The sequence below is a fragment of the Quercus lobata genome, chromosome 12 (genome assembly GCF_001633185.2).
Source record: "Quercus lobata isolate SW786 chromosome 12, ValleyOak3.0 Primary Assembly, whole genome shotgun sequence".
In the NCBI taxonomy this organism is placed as follows: Eukaryota; Viridiplantae; Streptophyta; class Magnoliopsida; order Fagales; family Fagaceae; genus Quercus; species Quercus lobata.
In genome coordinates, this window is record NC_044915.1 from 15,006,274 (window position 1) to 15,023,987 (window position 17,714).

At 34.2% G+C, this 17,714-nt stretch overlaps 2 protein-coding genes across 4 annotated transcripts; one reads left to right on the top strand and one right to left on the bottom strand.

Moving 5' to 3' along the window:
* Positions 1 to 7,813: 7,813 nt before the first annotated feature.
* On the top strand, positions 7,814 to 8,963 carry LOC115971613. The gene is made up of 2 exons (XM_031091615.1): positions 7,814 to 8,138; positions 8,238 to 8,963. The coding sequence occupies exons 1-2, from the start codon at positions 8,079 to 8,081 to the stop codon at positions 8,844 to 8,846; spliced, it is 669 nt and encodes a 222-aa protein (XP_030947475.1). The 5' UTR covers positions 7,814 to 8,078; the 3' UTR covers positions 8,847 to 8,963.
* A 478-nt stretch (positions 8,964 to 9,441) lies between these two features.
* LOC115971612 (peptidyl-tRNA hydrolase ICT1, mitochondrial-like) lies at positions 9,442 to 14,859 on the bottom strand. 3 transcript variants are annotated; one of them, XM_031091613.1, is made up of 8 exons: positions 14,423 to 14,859; positions 12,578 to 12,637; positions 12,342 to 12,424; positions 11,906 to 11,970; positions 11,787 to 11,820; positions 10,097 to 10,167; positions 9,829 to 9,963; positions 9,442 to 9,759 (listed from the first exon to the last, which is right to left on the bottom strand). In XM_031091613.1, the coding sequence occupies exons 1-7, from the start codon at positions 14,856 to 14,858 to the stop codon at positions 9,873 to 9,875; spliced, it is 840 nt and encodes a 279-aa protein (XP_030947473.1). In that variant the 5' UTR covers position 14,859; the 3' UTR covers positions 9,442 to 9,759; positions 9,829 to 9,872. The 3 variants fall into 3 exon arrangements, with proteins under 3 accessions (XP_030947473.1, XP_030947472.1, XP_030947474.1); XM_031091614.1 differs by having other exon boundaries at positions 9,684 to 9,775; XM_031091612.1 differs by having other exon boundaries at positions 9,442 to 9,963.
* Between the last annotated feature and the right edge of the window lie 2,855 nt (positions 14,860 to 17,714).

A 17,714-nucleotide genomic window follows, 5' to 3' on the forward strand; every position in this document is an offset into this window, starting at 1 on the left:
AATCCAAACAAAAAAATCTCAAACTCAGAAAAACCTATCTATGAACCCAGCAAACCCACCTCACTCTCAAAAACCCAAACTAAAAACAACAAAAACAAATCATAAAAATCAAAATCAAAATGCTGACTCTAAAACACTATGAAGATTTTTTTGATTCTCTCATTAGCTTCAATCTTCTGCTTTTCTCTAAGCAATTCCATTGAAGACGATGTGATGTGCTTGCAAGGCGTGAAGAACTCTCTCTCCGACCCGGCCAACAAACTGAGTTCATGGACCTTCATGAACTCATCCGTCACTTCAATCTACAAGCTCCAAGGAGTTGTGTGCTGGAAGGAGAAGAAGAACCAGCTCATCAGCCTTTAGCTTCCGATGATGCAGCTTTCCGGCGAGGTTCCGGAGAGTCTAAAGTATTGCTAGAGCCTCCAAACCCTATATCTCTCCAACAACTCCATCTCTGGTCCAATCCCTTCTCAAATCTGTAACTGGTTGCCACGGTCCAATCCCTTTGTGATCCCCTAGATCTGGGGTTTGTGGACCCATTTTTGCTCTTTGATTTTCTGTAGTTCAGTTTCATAGATCTGGGGTTTGTGGACTCATTTTTACTATTTGATTTTCTGTAGGTTTGGATTGTGGTTTCTGTACTTTGGGTTTTTGATTTTCTCTAAGTTGACTTCTCGTGCCTGGATTTTGATTTCTATGTTCTTCTTGGGTTTGTGTCAATCTTCATTTTCCTGTGTTTGCTTTTGTTCATGCTCTTTGATTTGGTGATGTTCATGTTTTTTTTTTCCTGTAGGTTTGATGTTCATGTTCTTTTATTTTGGGTTTGCTCTTTAATTCTGGATTTGATGTCATTGCTGGGTTTATTTCTTGATTTAAGAATAACATTGAAGAACAAGTTCTTATGTTCTCATGTTTTTAGATCTCACTTCATTTAATTTTTTGTTTTTAAATTTTTTATTTAATTAAAATTAATTCAAATACTGATGTGGCATTTTTAATGCCAAAATATTTTTTTTATTATTATTTTAATAGTGCCGTCAACCACGTCAGCTTTTTCTGTTAGTTGGCTGACGGCAAGGACTGATATGACACGCGTTAATTGGTTTAGGGACTAAAAGTGGTAAAATGAAAATGTAGGGACCAAAATAGAAATGACCCCAAAATGTAGGGACGAAAGGGCATTTACGCCTTAGACAAATTAAAATTAATTTAATCATTAACTTTAGTAGTGATATTTTTATATTAAAGGTGAATGTTTAGAAAAATTAATAGGTAAATGAAAAATTAAGAATTAATTGTTATAAATAACAATAAAATTATGAACATAAATATCATAATAAAGAAATGCATTTATTTCATTCAAAATTTTAAAATTATATATCACGTGTTTAGTACTATGACAAACAAATAGTATATTGATATGTACAAATTATATTTCAACAGATGGTGTTGTTTATCCGTATAATACCAATACATATCATCATAGCATGCTTTGAAAATGAACACATTTCATCACAATATGCATTTACCAGTTTTTTAATCAACTTATTTGTGTGTGTGTGTGTGGGGGGGGGGGGGGGGGGGGTGTGGGAATGTTTGAAACATTTTGGGTCCGCCACAAGTTTGTGAATTTAATGACATTGTTTAGAACAATGCGGCGAATGAATGCCGAGGTTGTTTATACATTACGGAAGACAAAATGATTGCGTGCTAGCAAAATGGACCAAATAGTGAAAGCAAAAAGTGTGGCCCATGTTGCGTTGTGGTTGTTCAGGTTAAGAATAGATGAAGCCATCTAGAAATATCACAGTTGAAAAATTGGAAAAGATTGAGATTGGGAGCTGGAAAGCATATTTCAAATTTGTTGCGATCATGTACAGTGCTTTCTTAGAACACGGATGGGGTTTAATTTCCACTTGTTGACATCTGGGACAATCAGTAGATTGATTCATATATGTTTGAGGAATAAAACTGTTGACTTGGTAGGTAAGTATCCACTTATGTATGTATACCTTTCCAAAGAAAAATTTATATTTTAGGAGTGCACTAATGCTAGTCCCTCATGTGGTTTTAAAGGGTGTAATTTATGCAAGCTGCTTTTACGGTAAATTTGATGGTCTGGACTCTGGACTCTGGAGTTAGTCTGTATATATAAAGGCATTGGATAGGCTTGAATCACAAAACAAAGATCCTGTGGTTGGTTTCAAAATATGGTTTTGTTCATATTGTCTATCTTCATTTTTTTATTATCCCGTAATACAAAAATATAACTTCAATTTTTTTATTAGTAAAATGGAAGAAGAAGAAGAAGAAAACTTGTACTCGCATAATATTCCACATGACAATGACTATATATTTTCGGGCATTTTTTTTAATGGATAAGAATGATTATATAAATATGAAACTACACTAGGCATCTTTCTATTAAGGACAAATGTAGTTTCTGTTCTTATCAAATTATTCATTTTTATAATTTGTCATTTTCTTTTCTGTCACGCAATGACAATGTTTTAGTTATGATCATCATGCTCCCTCGAGTAAGATATAATGACAACAATGCTTTCTTTTATACCTCGCCACCGCCACCCTCTCCTGTCTTACCATTTCATTATGACTCGTTTTCCTCTCTGATGTAGATGTAGTTGATACGTGATCAGTGTTATCCATCCAGAGTGACAACATTGATATATGTATATAATAGGAATGGCAGTCGGCATACTTTGTATGTTTCCATTAGAGCATTCACATCAAAGTTTTTAAAAATTTTAGTATTTAACATTTCAAAAAATTACTTTATCAATTTTAACAACTCATTTTATAATACACTTAACATCAAAGGTTCTATTTTTTTATCATTTCATTTAAAATAATATAAACTACTCATTAAAATAAAATAAAAACAACTATACAAACCACCTTGATGCTATTTTTTTTGAAGTTTAACATGTTTGTTGTATCTTACTTTTTGATGCTTTTTACAAACTTGATATTAAAATTTAGCATTTATAGCATTTAGCATTCTTAATGAGAATGCTCATGCTAGATATTGATGTTATAGTTTTATATATACAGAGTGTAATATATTGACAAACGTTATAATGCAACCCAAGTTAGATATCAGACAGGTACTATGCACTAAATTTAATATTGAATCCATTGTTTTAACGTAAAGCTCTTGTTTTAGGTTTCACTTTCTTGATCAATTAATAATTGATTTCCTCATATCTTCAATTAGGCAGCAGCAAAAAAAGCTTTATATTTTATATTAAAATGAATAGGTTAGATAAGTGTTATAGTCATGAAACGTTGACCAACAAAAATCTACTTATACAGGCTGTTCTCAGGCTAAATTTATATTCGGAGAAAATCAATGAACTTCAAATCTTTGTCCAGACATGTCTACGTTGTATACTTTTTAAAATTTAAGAAGAAAGTTGACCTAAAAATGGTTTTGGTTGGAGGCCAAACTTCACTTTCGCAATATATATGCTAGAAAAAAAGTTCTAAAAGATTGTAAAACTTGATCTACCAGATGGCTTAGTTTTGTTTTATTTGTTTTTTTAATTGGTATCTTACTAAAAATAAAGTCAAAATGCCGTTTTTAATGTCAGACTAGTTTAGCGGTGAAAGGACATGCATGATTAAGACCGAATATCTATAGCCAAGTCAAGAAAAAACGAAAAGAAAATAATGAAAGAAATTTTGTTCTCTTTAAATACGCGTCTGATATAATGAAGAATTTATCTTACTAACAAGACTATATAATAGAACAACTTTTTATTAATTTCTAAATAAAAGTATCATTGTGTATATCTAATAAAAAATAAAACTTTTTCTCAAAAAAAAAAAATAAATAAAAAATAAAAAATAAAACTGATGATGAAAATATGGGGCGGATTTGAAACTTATCCAAAAACATGCTTAGCCTAACAAAATGTAATAGATCCCTCAAACCCATAATCCTAAACTAGGAAGTATGTACGGATACTTCATTTGGAGTATCGTACCCATATCGTACCAGTGATATATCATTGTCGTACTCGCCGAATCATATTATAATTTTTCAAAAATTGCTTATATGACCATGTTATATCCATTTTTATGTCTGTGTTTCTTATGTCCTAACTCTCTAATATCCTACAAATTAAGAATTTGATATGAACACTACCAACAACTTCTTGTGAATTTCACGGCCCGCCCCGGGGGGGGGGGGGGGTGTGTGTGTGTGTGTGTGTGGTGGGTTTCCTACAAATTAAGAATTTGATATGAACACTACCAACAACTTCTTGTGAATTTCACGGCCCGCCCCGGGGGGGTGTGTGTGTGTGGTGGGTTTCCTACAAATTAAGAATTTGATATGAACACTACCAACAACTTCTTGTGAATTTCACGGCCCGCCCCGGGGGTGTGTGTGTGTGTGTGTGTGTGTGTGTGTGTGTGTGTGTGTGTTTACTCCAACAACATGTTCTGGTTCATCATCCTGATAAACAAAAAACACATAGACTTGAGTGTTGATCTGGTTCGTCATCATGATAAACAAAAAAACACATAGACGGCAAAGGACTTGAGGAGTAGACTCTTTGTCCTAGCAAAAGAAAAACGTAAACAACGTGGTCGGTTTCCATTAGCCAAATATCAACGTGAACCATAAAATTAGTCAATGTGAGACCTGACGATTTCAGTATTTCACGGACAAATATAAGCGTGATTTGATAAGGTTAATTAAGGTCAACGTATGTGAATGCTTTGCTGACAAGACTGGCATCTGGGATATCAACTACCAATATAAACACAGTGTGTTTTACACACACTGTAAACACCGCCCAATCAATATTACAACAGTAGAGGAAGTGATATATGTTGATTTTCTCAAATGATCCAAGCTGAATATCATAGTTAAGAAAGTTCAGTTTCGTACTGCGTTTGGTTTGGTTTGCGAGTGTATGAACGGAATGAGTTCTTCTCTTCCTCTTTCTTTTTCTGACAGATCGAACTCCTTTATATAGTAATTTATTTACGATTGATTGCCAAAACTACAAAAACAAAAGGCGTCGTTTTGGATATGGACTGTTTTGGAGCTTCATTATTGGACCACTCATGAGATCCGAAATTTTGAGTTATTATCTACCTTTTCTTTATTTTTTATCCGAAAAATTATACTTTCAAGATCAAGAAAATAAATGTAAACAATTTAAAATTAAGTACATACAAATTTCTAAAAGTCAGGTTTGAAATTTTTTTGGTAAAATGTAGTGCAAAAAAAATTAGATTTTTTAACCAAAATTCACATGTAACATGTTTTTTATTTCTCTTTTTTCCTTTTTGATTTTCTACGTAGACGTGCCTATATCTTTTTTTTTTTAGAAAACAATAATATTTATTATAATACACAAACACGAAAGTAGTATATAGAGTTTTTTAAACAGACTTATAATATATTACATAATCAGAGTACCACTACAAAAGGGTCTAACTTTTGTAGTAGTAGCCTGGAGTTATAAGGACTGAAACTCTAACGCACGCAACCAATGTGGGATAAACATCCCTATTTATTTTTTTTTTTAGAAAACAGTAATACTTATTAGAACACACAAACAAGAAAGTAGTACATAAAATTTTTTTAAACAAGTTTATAATATATTACATAATCAAAATATCACTACAAAAGGAATAAGTCAAACTTATCATTTATTACTAAAGCTTTTGTTGATTACTTTAGTGAATCAAAGGAGATACATACGAGTGACACATGCTTTTTTTTGTACACATATAATGTACATATCGCAAACAATAGGAATAAGTCAAACTTATCTTTAATTACGTAGATCATATAACTAATTCTCCTTACTTGACTTGGACACTCACGACATTTTTTACAAAATATTTAGTTTTTGGAACAAAAAAAAAATGTTACTGAAAAATCTCTGCTTGAAGTTATTTAGTTGTGTAACAAATTAAACTTGAATTCTAAGTAAGTAACCGCTTATGTGGATCGTCTGTTTGAAAATACTAGACATCATACAATCCACATCTACTTGGAACTCGAGTTTGTTAAACTCAATTTCCACTTAAAAATCGAGTTTAGCAAACTTGAGTTCCAAAAGGGGATATATAACTAAATAACTTCAGGCAAAGGCTTTTTAATAATTTTTTTTTTTTTTGGCAAAAACTGAATACTTGGTGGAAAAAACCGACACTCACACCAAAACTAGTTTTTAACCCTTTCATCTCCTTTGATCATGAATTGAGATATAGTTATTTAGGAAAATTGTGAGAACAATAGTTGGTTTTTTTCCTCCCCTGTTTGGACAAAAAATAGATAGTTTAAGGATATTAAAATAAAATAACCAAAACTACAAAAACAAAAGGTCTCATTTTGGATTTGGACTATTAGGAGTTTCAATAAGGGCCCTCCTGAAATCCAAAATTTTAAGTTGCTGCTAGTGGAATAATACTTGATTTAAATTTTTATCTCCTTCTTCCTTTTAAGAAGTTTACCTAAAAATTTTAGGTTTTTCAAGATCAAGAAAATAAATAAAGAAACTTAAAATTATGATATAAATTTCAAGAAGTCAGGTTTGAAAATGTTTTGGTAAAATGTCGTACAACAAAATTAGGATTTTTGAACCAAAATCCACATGAAACATGTTTTTATCTTTTTCTTTTTCTTTTTTCCTTTTTAAATTTCTATGCTTATATTATTTATTACTAAAACTAATGAATTGAAGGGGATAGATGAGTGATACATGGTTCTATTTTTAACACGTATAATATACGTGTCACATCAATACAGTAGATCAATAAACATAAGCCAAATATATCTTAGATGATGAAGATCATATGTACAACTAATTCTCCTTTCTTGACCTGGGCACTCACGCAACAAATCTAGTTTTTCACTCTTTCTTCGTTTGATCATGATTGAGATATAGCTGTTTAGGAAATTTCTGAGAGGAATAGTTGGTTTTTTCCTCCCTATGTGGACATAAAAGAATAGAGTTTAAGGTTTGAAAATAAATAAAATAAAGGAATCAAATGTACAAATTAATAATATTAAGATAGTATATATATATATATATATATAATTCAATAGTTATAATAATAATAGAGAAAAGATTATTCAAATTATAGTGCTCCACATAAAAGAGAGTAAATAATATCACTAAATTACAAAACTCTTCATTAAGTGATATCAATTCTCATCGAACAAAAACGAATAAATGAAAAAGAATGTATATTTAATACTCAAGTATAATATAGAAGGATCTCGATAAATCACACAAGACACAAGGGGTCTCTTTCATACAATGTGGGCATCAATGTTGCGAGATTAATCGGTCGATTCAAATTAATGGAAAAGAATCTAGGAATGATATATTGATAGGCATGTTAACACTTCTTTTTTTTCTTTTTTCAATTGTTTGCACGGTTAAGAAATTGCATTGTGTGGGTAAATTAAACCGCTTCTATATGGTTAAACAATCCCAACAAGAAATGTCCCAATCAAAAAAAAAAAAAAAAAAAAAAAAAAACGAATAGGAGGTAGTTAATTATTAATGGTACCCTACCAATAAACCAAATTCATGAGTCATGCCATTTCATGGATCGAGTTCGTAGTGGAAGCCAGCAAGCCACTGATGACAAAGACCTGGGAAAACGAGTAAGGTTTATCAAACAAACAGCTGCCACATCGGCAAAAAACAAACTGACTAAAAATAAAGACGGCAAATGTAAATGCAATGTCATGGTCCAAATCCAAACATTGGTATCTATTTTCTATTTGGCAATAAAAATATTCTAGAAATCAGGTTGGTGCGCAATTGTCACAGCACAATATATTAGAAGCCACTTCATCCATAGTAATCTCAATCCACACGTTGGATTTGCGCGGATGCAGTGTCAACGGTTCATGAAACTGTTTTTATAAAGACCCATTCCGTCCCAAAACAAAAGGTCAAAGAGATAGACCTCTCTCCTCTAGATAGAATAACTTTCTAGATTCTAGCTTGACAACCAAGCAAAACCCAACTTGAATAGAAAGAACACCACCGAGAAGACGAAGAAGAAGACGACTAAAAATGAAGCTAGTTTGGTCTCCTGAGACGGCATCAAAGGCCTATCTTGATACTGTTAAATTTGTAAGCAACTTTCTAACAATCTTTGTTTCTTATTGCAAATTGCTTTCCATTTTGTTTTCCATATCTTTAATGAAATCTGTTATTGGGTTTTGTTTGCAGTGTGAGCTTTATCAAGAATCCGGCGTGGCGGAGCTTGTTTCGGCCATGGCTGCAGGTTGGAATGCAAACTTCATAGTTGAGACATGGTCAAAAGGTGGTATTATGGCCACAAGTATAGGCTTAGCCGTGGCGAGGCGCCACACGGGTGGAAGACACGTGTGCATAGTCACAGATGAGCAGTCAAGGTTAGAGTATGCTGAAAGAATGGTTGAGGCAGGCATGACACATGAAATTATTGTTGGAGAGGCAGAGGAAGTAATGGATGAGCTAGTAGGCATAGATTTCATGGTTGTGGATTGTGGGCGCAAGGACTTTGCTAGAATACTGAGGCTGGCAAAATTGAGCAGCCGGGGTGCGGTTTTGGTGTGTAAGAATGCTAGCTTAAGAACTGCTTCGAGTTTCAAATGGAGAATCGTTCTTGATGGTGGATCACGGCGTCTTGTGCGTTCTGTGTTTCTCCCTGTGGGGATGGGATTGGATATTGCACATGTTGGTGCTATTGGTAATGGGGGAAATTCAGGTTCAAGTTCAGCTTCAGGTTCTGTCAGATGGTTCAAGCATGTGGATCAACAATCAGGAGAAGAACATGTTATCAGAAGGGTGAAATGAATGGTTTTCTCTGTTTTTTTCATTTTTTCATTTTAGGTTCTATGATGAATTCAACTGCTGAAAAATAGTTATCTGTACATAAGTTAATGAGAATTAATCAAGATACATTCCATAAAACTGATTGTTTCATCCTTGGTACTCTCCAAAAGATAGCTTTCGTTCCATCTTTTCTTCTCTGATTCCTCTATTCTACGGCTAAGTTGTACGTATATTTTTTTTTCATGGAAATGAATAAGAGGATATCTCTCAACAAATCCATTTAAACATTTCGTTCCATCATTCCTTCTCTGATTCCTCCTTTCTACGGCTAAGTTGTACATATATTTTTTTCATGGAAATGAATAAGCAAATATCTCTTAACAAATCCATTTAAACAAGTCAATGTCTTCATTCACAGGAGATTTCTATCCCTTTCTCCAGCACATAAAAAGGGAAGGTTGCAAGGATAAATATAGCAACGCATAAAAGAATCAGTGCATTTTTTCTGTTCCTTCAACCACAAATGTGCACAATTGTTAAATTTTGGCTGCTGGCTTTTACAAGGCAAACAGGTAGACCCAATTAACAAGTCTCAACTCTCAAGTACAGAGGCAGATTAAACAAATCAAACTCTCAATTTGTATAAATCATATCAGTGTAAAACTCTATAAAACAAAGTAATCTTGCATCAATAGAACATTATCCCCAGTCATCTTACATCAAGAGACTATTTACTCGGCAAACATTTGGTATTTTTTACAAGACCATGTAAAAAGTACTCTCGAGTTTCGACATCCTTCCAGCATGCTGATCTCAGACGGGGTTTCCAGAGTGCCCATGGTTAGTTTCCCGTCACTCAACTGATGTGCAACCCACCTCCCCTCATCCCCACTCCAACTAATATCATGGTAAAGATAATACTTGTCCTCATTTCCTACACAGAACACGGTCTTGAAGAAGTAACCAAATATAGTCAACCAAATTGAATTTCAAGTGAACTTACATAATTAATGATCTCAGATTACTAAAATCTTGTAAAGTAGAAGATTAGTCCCAACTGTTACGACTTCTTCTAAATGCCTTCTTGTCTGAAAGCACCTTCTTGCTCTTAAGGCGCTTCTGCTCCCCAATAGCAGCCCTTCAATAATACAGAAACAAGAGTAAAAGACTATCTTGCAAAGACAGAAGAAAAGGATGTTGCAGACTCTCTTGCATAATAGCTGCAGGCGGCAACAAAGGTAATTGGAAAACACAGATGCTGTAGAACTTACATCTTCGCAATCTTCTTCTTTTGCTCTTCTGAAGGAGGTGGTGGTACATATGACGCAGCATCAATTATTGCCTGTTTCAGTCAATATTAGAGAGAGAGAGAGAGAGAGAGAGAGAGAGAGAGAGTATAGAAACAAAAGTAAATGAACCGAACCTTATTAAATGCAAAGTATAAAAACACACAGAACTTTTAGAAACTCCAAGAAAAAAAAAAAGCACTCAAATGTTAGATGAACCAAAGCATATGACCGTGAAGGAAATTATCTTCAGCTTATGAATGGCAAGCTAAAGACCTGAAAAGCTGATGCTATTATACTCTAACCAAATTAAACACAATGTCACTGCTCACCACAAGGTACATATCTTACTCCTCCCTCCCATTCCCCAACCAACTTCCAAACAGCTTCAACATGGCCTTAGGCATGGCCCAAGTGAGACATAACAACGCCAATTACAGGGACCAAATCTCATGAGCAACGAAGCAATTAGAAGTAAATGATTATCTTCCACCCAAAAGAAAAAAAATTAAATGAAATTCAACAGACTCCCCACATGCTTTGTGCATATATTACACCAACTAGTAACAAATCACTCACTCTTGATTAATTGTTTCACAAGCAATAAACTCCAACTCAAGTGACACTTCTTTTTTCTTTTCTTTTTTTTGATAAATAACTCAAGTGACACTTCTTTAAAAAAAACAAAGCAAAGGGTGAGGTAGTGGGTTCAAGTCTCACCAGGTGCATGTGTAATTACAAATAAAAAATTTTAGAAAAAAGGTTTCACTAGCAAAGTCCTTCCTAATGCAATAGTGGAACTAGCCAAGAGCCTTGTAGCTCAATAGCATCGCCTTATCTCCTTTATAATGAGAACCAAGGTTCAAATTTTCATCCCCCATTTTCTGTAACAATTGAATTATCAAAATGCAGCAGTTCAACCAAAGAAAAGCACCTCAATAAGAACTCACCCTCCCTAATCATCTGCCAAGGAAGAATGCCCTTTCCTAAACATCTCAGAACCTCTAAAAGAAATCAAGCTGTATTATGAGTCAAAGCCCAAATTCCTCCACAGAACATGCAGTGCATTAGAGACCATGTAAAAGGACTACGCTTAATTCACTCACATCTTGCTCTGTCCCAAAAAATCTTAGACTCAAAGGAAGTACCCTACCAACCAACCCATATAACCGTTGCCCTCCACTGTATGGCTAATAGCAAACAAATCAGGGCCCACTTCACATCAACAAATTGCTCCACCTCAGATAGTTGATTTCAAAGACAGAAACACCTGAAAAAACACCAGCCACTTCTAATGGCCTCCACTAACTAACCCCAAAATTTCCCAACTGCAGAAGCCATCCCCACTCCCTGTATTCCTAACGCATCATACTCCTCCACAAAGGCACAAACTCTCCATGGTCACTGTGTACCTCAATAAAAATCTCCCTAATGAGGCCTAATGAACTCACAAAAGCCTCAACCAAGAAAAACGTAGTAAGCAGGTCATGAAATGATGGCACAACCTAAATCATGTCCAAACTAACTGAGTTTTACCATCTCTCAGGCACAGCCATTTCAAAATGTGCCAGGCAACAATATTGGGGTCAGGGTAGTTTTATTGAATCTCTGACGAGAAGCAATGGCAAATTCTGTATTGCAGAAAAAGAATATATAAGTGTGCATTTTTTAGTACCTGAAGTTTTGCCAAAGCATCTTCAATGTTGCCCCTGAAACAGAAAAGCAGAATCAAACCAGATGTCTTGGAAATCTATATGCTAAACCAACTACAAAAAGGAGAAGGCAGAAGTTGACTTCTGTGTTCTAGTTTTTGTTGAAGAAATCACAAGCTCGCCATCCTTGTTGATCCGATTTTTCTCCTGTTTATGACCAGGAAGATTACCAAAGAGATAGTAGAAAGAAGCATACAATAAAAACTACAGAAGCAATCACAAATGATAAGACAAAAACATTAATTGATTAAAACATGACAAAGAAAGAGTGTGTTATTGGGTTCACTAAGATACAATGGTTAGCAAGGACCATCAAGATTTCTCTTTTCTTTTTTAAATATTTTTGTGAGAGGGATGGGGGAAAAAGAAAAAAAAAGGGAGGAGGGGGGGGGGGGGGGGATGGGTGGAGGCTATGCAAGGAGAATTGATCACATTTTGGAGCAAGAAATTTCTCATCATAGGTCTCTCCTACGTGTTCTAAGCAAATAAACACATAATAAGAAATAACAGAAGCAAACCATCTGCATAATCTTCTCCCTTATTCGGTCACTCAGCCAATATGCATTTTCAACATTGAAGCGCATGTCCACCTTTGTGTTCACTGTACAATAATCAGATTTGACCACAAGCAAAGATAATAAGTAGCAGCAAGAATGATATAAATTGCAAAAAAGGAGTAACATGAACAATAATGATAATAGTAAAATAGGCACTAAACACTGATTTAAAATAAAGGAGGAAGAAGTGAACTCACCTTTGTTGACATTTTGACCTCCAGGTCCACCACTTCTTGCAAAATTGACAGTTACATGCTCTGAATTAAAATTTAATAATCAGATTAAAAATATCCATAGCATGGTAAGAAATTATTGGAGGATATTATTGTTAGTTGGTCCGACTTTGAAAGGTCACCACAAGAAAGATTATATGATGAATTACAACATTGACTGCCACTAAGACAGTACTTTAATCAAAGAAGCTGAACTATATCAATCTTCAGGTATAGTTCCTTTGTAATTCCCAGAATAGCAACCAGATATAATCATATAGCTTAATACAGTTCAGAAATTCAAAAAAGAAAAGGAAACAAACCCTATTCTTTTCCTTTTTCTATTGGAAAAGATTACAGAGTCATAATGAGAAAAAGAGAATCCTTCAATCATCATCAAGCCAATACCATAGCCAAGTCTGCCAAGAAGACAAGATATTCAGCCAGGCTTGATGATCATTGGTAATTTGACTAAATTTTGTCTGAATTCAATGCTGCCTAATTTCTGTTCCTCGTAAGACAAATCAATAAGAACCTATCAACTGCAAATGCCAATAGTAATATCCCATAAAACACACTTGAGTCCTACGTAGAAACCTATTGCAACAAGCCAAACTTTTAACATTGGAAACCAAATGCTCTACCAATATCAACCTTTGTGGAAAAGGACAGAAGCGAAAGGATTCTAGGTCATTGTGAAAGGGGAAAAGAATCAGCAACCATCAGCCTCTGTGGCTTATCCTTTCCTGGTCGAGGCTATGCAATCATTAGTGGACGAGTTTCTTTCCCCTGAACTAAAAAGTAATGGAATAGAATTAGGAGCTATAGCAGTTTTTGGGCCTTGTAACGAAGCTTCTGGTAATACACGAAGTAACTCTAGAGTGTCCCACTTACCAGTCCTTTATAATAGCTTTGATCAGAGAAGTTTGGGACTAATAGAGGAAGAAGGATAAAACTAAGCTAAATGAACATAAAGATTATATCTATTGCACAAGGCTCCTGCTTCTGCGAGATCTGGAAGAGGTGGTTGGTAAAGAGCCTTATCCCCAATTTTGAAGAGGCCAATTCCAGGTAAGCAAGATGAAGCAAATAATTCCTTTTCAATCACAGAATAAAACACACACACTAAAAAGGTAATAGATTGATTGGTGCTAAGATAATTTAGCTGATGCAATATAGACTCCATCAAAAACCTTAGTGATATATTAGGGAATTTTCACAACACAAAAACAAGGAAAGCATAGAAGCTTGGTTTAGAAAAACAAAGAGCAAAGGAAGATAGATGTTTTTGATAATTCGATAGTTACAATGGGGGAAAGGGATTCGAACCCTGATGTCTCTAATGAAAATACTAGGAGGTGCCAATTGAGTTACAAGGCTCCTAGCAACAAAAGAAGAAAAGGAGGATCCCGGTATTAGGAATTAAGGTCAACAGAGTCCTAAGTCTTCATATTGGCACATTCTAAGCATTCAAATCAGCCCAAACATGCAAAAATTCATCTTCTACTTTTACAATAAAAAACAAAGGCACAATGACATCTATATCACACAAGACACTGTAGCCAGCCTCCAGCTCCAATTGCCCAAAAATACTCTAAAAAGTATTCCTTTAAATCTATTCCAAACCAAAATCAATCAAAAAACAGTTGTTTATGTTCTTCCATTAGAATCCTAATTCCAGTCAGAGACAAAAGCAGCAGCACACTTGAGTGGAAATACCTTAACTAGGATTATTATAAGTAGTACAACTAACTAAATTGCTTTCACTTATTAGTCATGAATTACTAATAGACAACGATAAACATATAATATTAATTTATTATTACATACCGAGCGTGATTTTAGGGATGGGCTGGTTAATATCAGCGGAGAGAGCGCGGTCCTCGGCTTCTTGCAAGAGCTGCTGAACCTGCGCGAGCCGAGAGGACACTTTCTTTCCGTCCGACGCGGCGGCGCATCGAATGCGGCTGAAGCTGATTCCACGCTCTGTGACTGCTGCGTATCTGAGGGTCCCACCGATACCTCGCAATCGTGACAAAGAAAATGAAGAAGAAAGAGGAGCAGGATTGAAGATGCCTCTCAGAATTACGTTTGTTGTGGTTCTCACTACCGCCATTTTTTTTTTTTTTTCGAACTTCAAAAGCAAACCTAAAGGATGACCCGACCGTTTTTTGTGAATGAATATGTTCTTCGATTTTCCCTCAACCTCTAATTTTTTATAAATTGTTTTTTTTTTTTTTTTAAGAAAAAAAAATTTAAGTTTCATTTTAGAGTAGCACAACAATGTGGCTGAGAGTTGGTCTAATTTTTGTGTTCTGCGCCACTTCACACGTGGCATGTAGCTATTTGAGCAAGTTCAGCCCAAGATCACATCCACGTGGCAACCCCTGTTTATTCTATGAACATCATTCTCTCCTCCCAATTTCAAAAACTATCAATTTATTTCATATTTCAAACTTTATAATCTGAATAATATATATATATATATATATATATTATATATATATAAACTTTTCAATCATTTAAAATTTTAAATGACATGACAAATTATACACCTTTGGATTTTTAAAATCTAAAATGAACTTTGAAACGAACTAATTGGAAAAGATTTGAAATGAAAAGTCCAAAGTTCAAACACCCAACACGGGGCATGGTCTCAAATCTTGATTAGAATGTTCTTAGTAACCAAACACCCTTTTCTCAAAATGAATGTCTAAGAAGGGATAATTACCTCATCATCACTAAATCAACAATGATTGTTATGATCAATTTTTTTTAAGGGTAAATTACAGTTGGCACTCTTAAGATTTGAGTTAATACCAAGCAAGTCCAAAATATTTCAAGAATAACCAATTTGGTCCCTAAATAATACGCTCCTAGAAATAAAAAAAATTTTAGGGACCAATTCAATTAATTAGTTCTAAAATGTCTTTCACCTGTTTAGTTTTATCCCAAACCTCAAAAGAGCTAACTGTAATTTACCTTCTTCTTCTTTTTATCCCTATTAAGAGTTCCTTTTGATTACTTAATATATGGTTTTGATGAGTGGAGTCACGTCAACGCTTTTGCATTTAGTGCAATAGCACATGATGATGTGCTAAATTGTCAGTGAGTTGTAAGCTCCAAGTCGCTCCAATGGGTACTTGTGGAATAAGAACAAATGGACTGAACAGAAGGCATTGATGTGGTACCGGTCAAAAACCCTCTGAAGGTCAAGTTAGTGAATGAGAAATCTCTAAAAACTCTATAGTGAGAGAGCCAGAGAGTTTTTACATGCCTGAGAAAAGTGGAGGTCTGGTGCTTATATAGTAGTAAATGGTGAATCGAAATCCATTCGAAGTAAGGATCTTTCCTTGTTGGGAGGGTTTGGCACTTAGGGTTTCCAAGATTTTAGAGTGCCTTTCCATGTGAAAGAGATATGGGTGAGTAATGAGTTTTATCTTGCGTGTCATGCAATATGTTTCCATGTATAGGTATTTGTGGGGACCAAGCCAAGCCATGCTGGACCCGTCGGCCTCTTCATCCTGTCTGAGGGTTTCCCGTCGACTTATAGAGGCGTTCGTCGAGTATCATTGCGGGGTCGTCACTTGTGCTCTTGTCGCTTTGGGTCTTCCACTTGTTTCCGTGGAGTTGATGGTTCTGTAGGTGCTATCGGCTTCCTTGCGTGATGCGTCTAGTGGTATTAAATTATTGTCCAAAATACCCCCATCAAAACAAGTTGTTATTGTACATCACTAAGGAGAAGTATCCTAAAAGCACATCCCTTCAACCAACCTGCAAAATGGTGTATTATTATAACCTCTCCCACTATATAAAAAATTGGTTATCAACCCCTACTTAAAAACCCTATACATAACCCTTTTAAGCCTTGAGCAAAGATAAGCATTAAGAATCTTATTATTCTACATTTTTTCTTACTTCGGGAATTTCGCCACTGACTTAAACCTAAGTGCCTCCAACCAATCCCATTGGTTGGTCAAAACCTAAGAAGCAAATTATCTAGTCCTTGCATGCTATGGAATTTTCATTTATTTATAATCTTTGTTCAGTTAAGATCCTTGTAAAATGTTAATAAATCATTCACCACCTATATTTTTTTTCTTTCCTTCCCACTTTTCTTTCCTAAAATCAAATATCATGGTTAAGTTTTAAGGACAAAAGTATCCAAAAATCATCAACGACTACACCTAACTCATCCACTAAGTTATACTCTTACCTTAGAAGAGTAAAAATATCAAAAACCTTATTTTATATGTGCGTTACGCATTGGCTAAAAAAGCAATTTTTTTTACAATTTAGCTTATTTTTGCTACTATTCATAGGTCTCATTACATTTTTTTGTACTATTTATGGGTCTCACTGTACTATTTCAGCTACCTTTTAACTTTATCTATAGTATTTTTAGCAAAAAAATTTCAATTTTAACTAAATAAGCTGTTTCTAAACAGACTATATGTTTAGATAAAGGGAGATAGTGAGAGAAGAATGGAAAGTAAAGATTCAAATAAAAAAGGAAATGTGATAAGAATACAGTACTTAATTCTTGATTGTTAGGGAAAGATAAAAATGAGAAGAACGAAATGTCAAAGAAAATAAAGAAAAATATCAATATTCTCAGTTGCACATATTTGATAATTATAGAATTGATAGAAAAGTGGATAGAAAACAAAACATTTTTTAGTAAAATTTTATTATACGCTTATATTGAATAGTTTTCAATAAAATAATAAAGGAAGACTAAACATTTTCCCTCAATAAATTTAAAAAACAAGTGAATGATAAACACGAATTAAAAATCATCTCTCTCTCTCTCTCTCTCTCTCTCAAATCATATACTATATAATAAAAGTTGGGCTTAGAAGCCGTGGTTATGCCAAGTGACTTCACTAAATTGCAGAAATTTTTTTAGATTTTTAAAAAAATTTACAATTTTTCTTTTCCTATAATTTCTACGTTGATAAAAATATTAATTTGATTACAATCTAAATTCTTCATCTAATCCTTATTTTTTACATGTAGTGTATTAAAAAAAAAACAAAACACAGCAACTGTCTTGTTGTAGTAATTTTTATATAAAAATAACATTATATTTTTTCTTATTAATTTCTTTGGATAAAATAAC

Coding starts and splice junctions, on each gene's coding strand:
- LOC115971613 (XM_031091615.1), top strand. CDS start 8,079: ATGAAGCTAGTTTGGTCTCCTGAGACGGCATCAAAGGCCTATCTTGAT. Junction 8,139..8,237: donor ATCTTGATACTGTTAAATTT/GTAAGCAACTTT, acceptor TTTTGTTTGCAG/TGTGAGCTTTATCAAGAATC.
- LOC115971612 (XM_031091613.1), bottom strand. CDS start 14,858: ATGAAACTTAAATTTTTTTTTCTTAAAAAAAAAAAAAAAACAATTTAT. Junction 12,425..12,577: donor AGGTCAAAATGTCAACAAAG/GTGAGTTCACTT, acceptor ATTATTGTACAG/TGAACACAAAGGTGGACATG. Junction 11,971..12,341: donor GGGAGAAGATTATGCAGATG/GTTTGCTTCTGT, acceptor GGTCATAAACAG/GAGAAAAATCGGATCAACAA.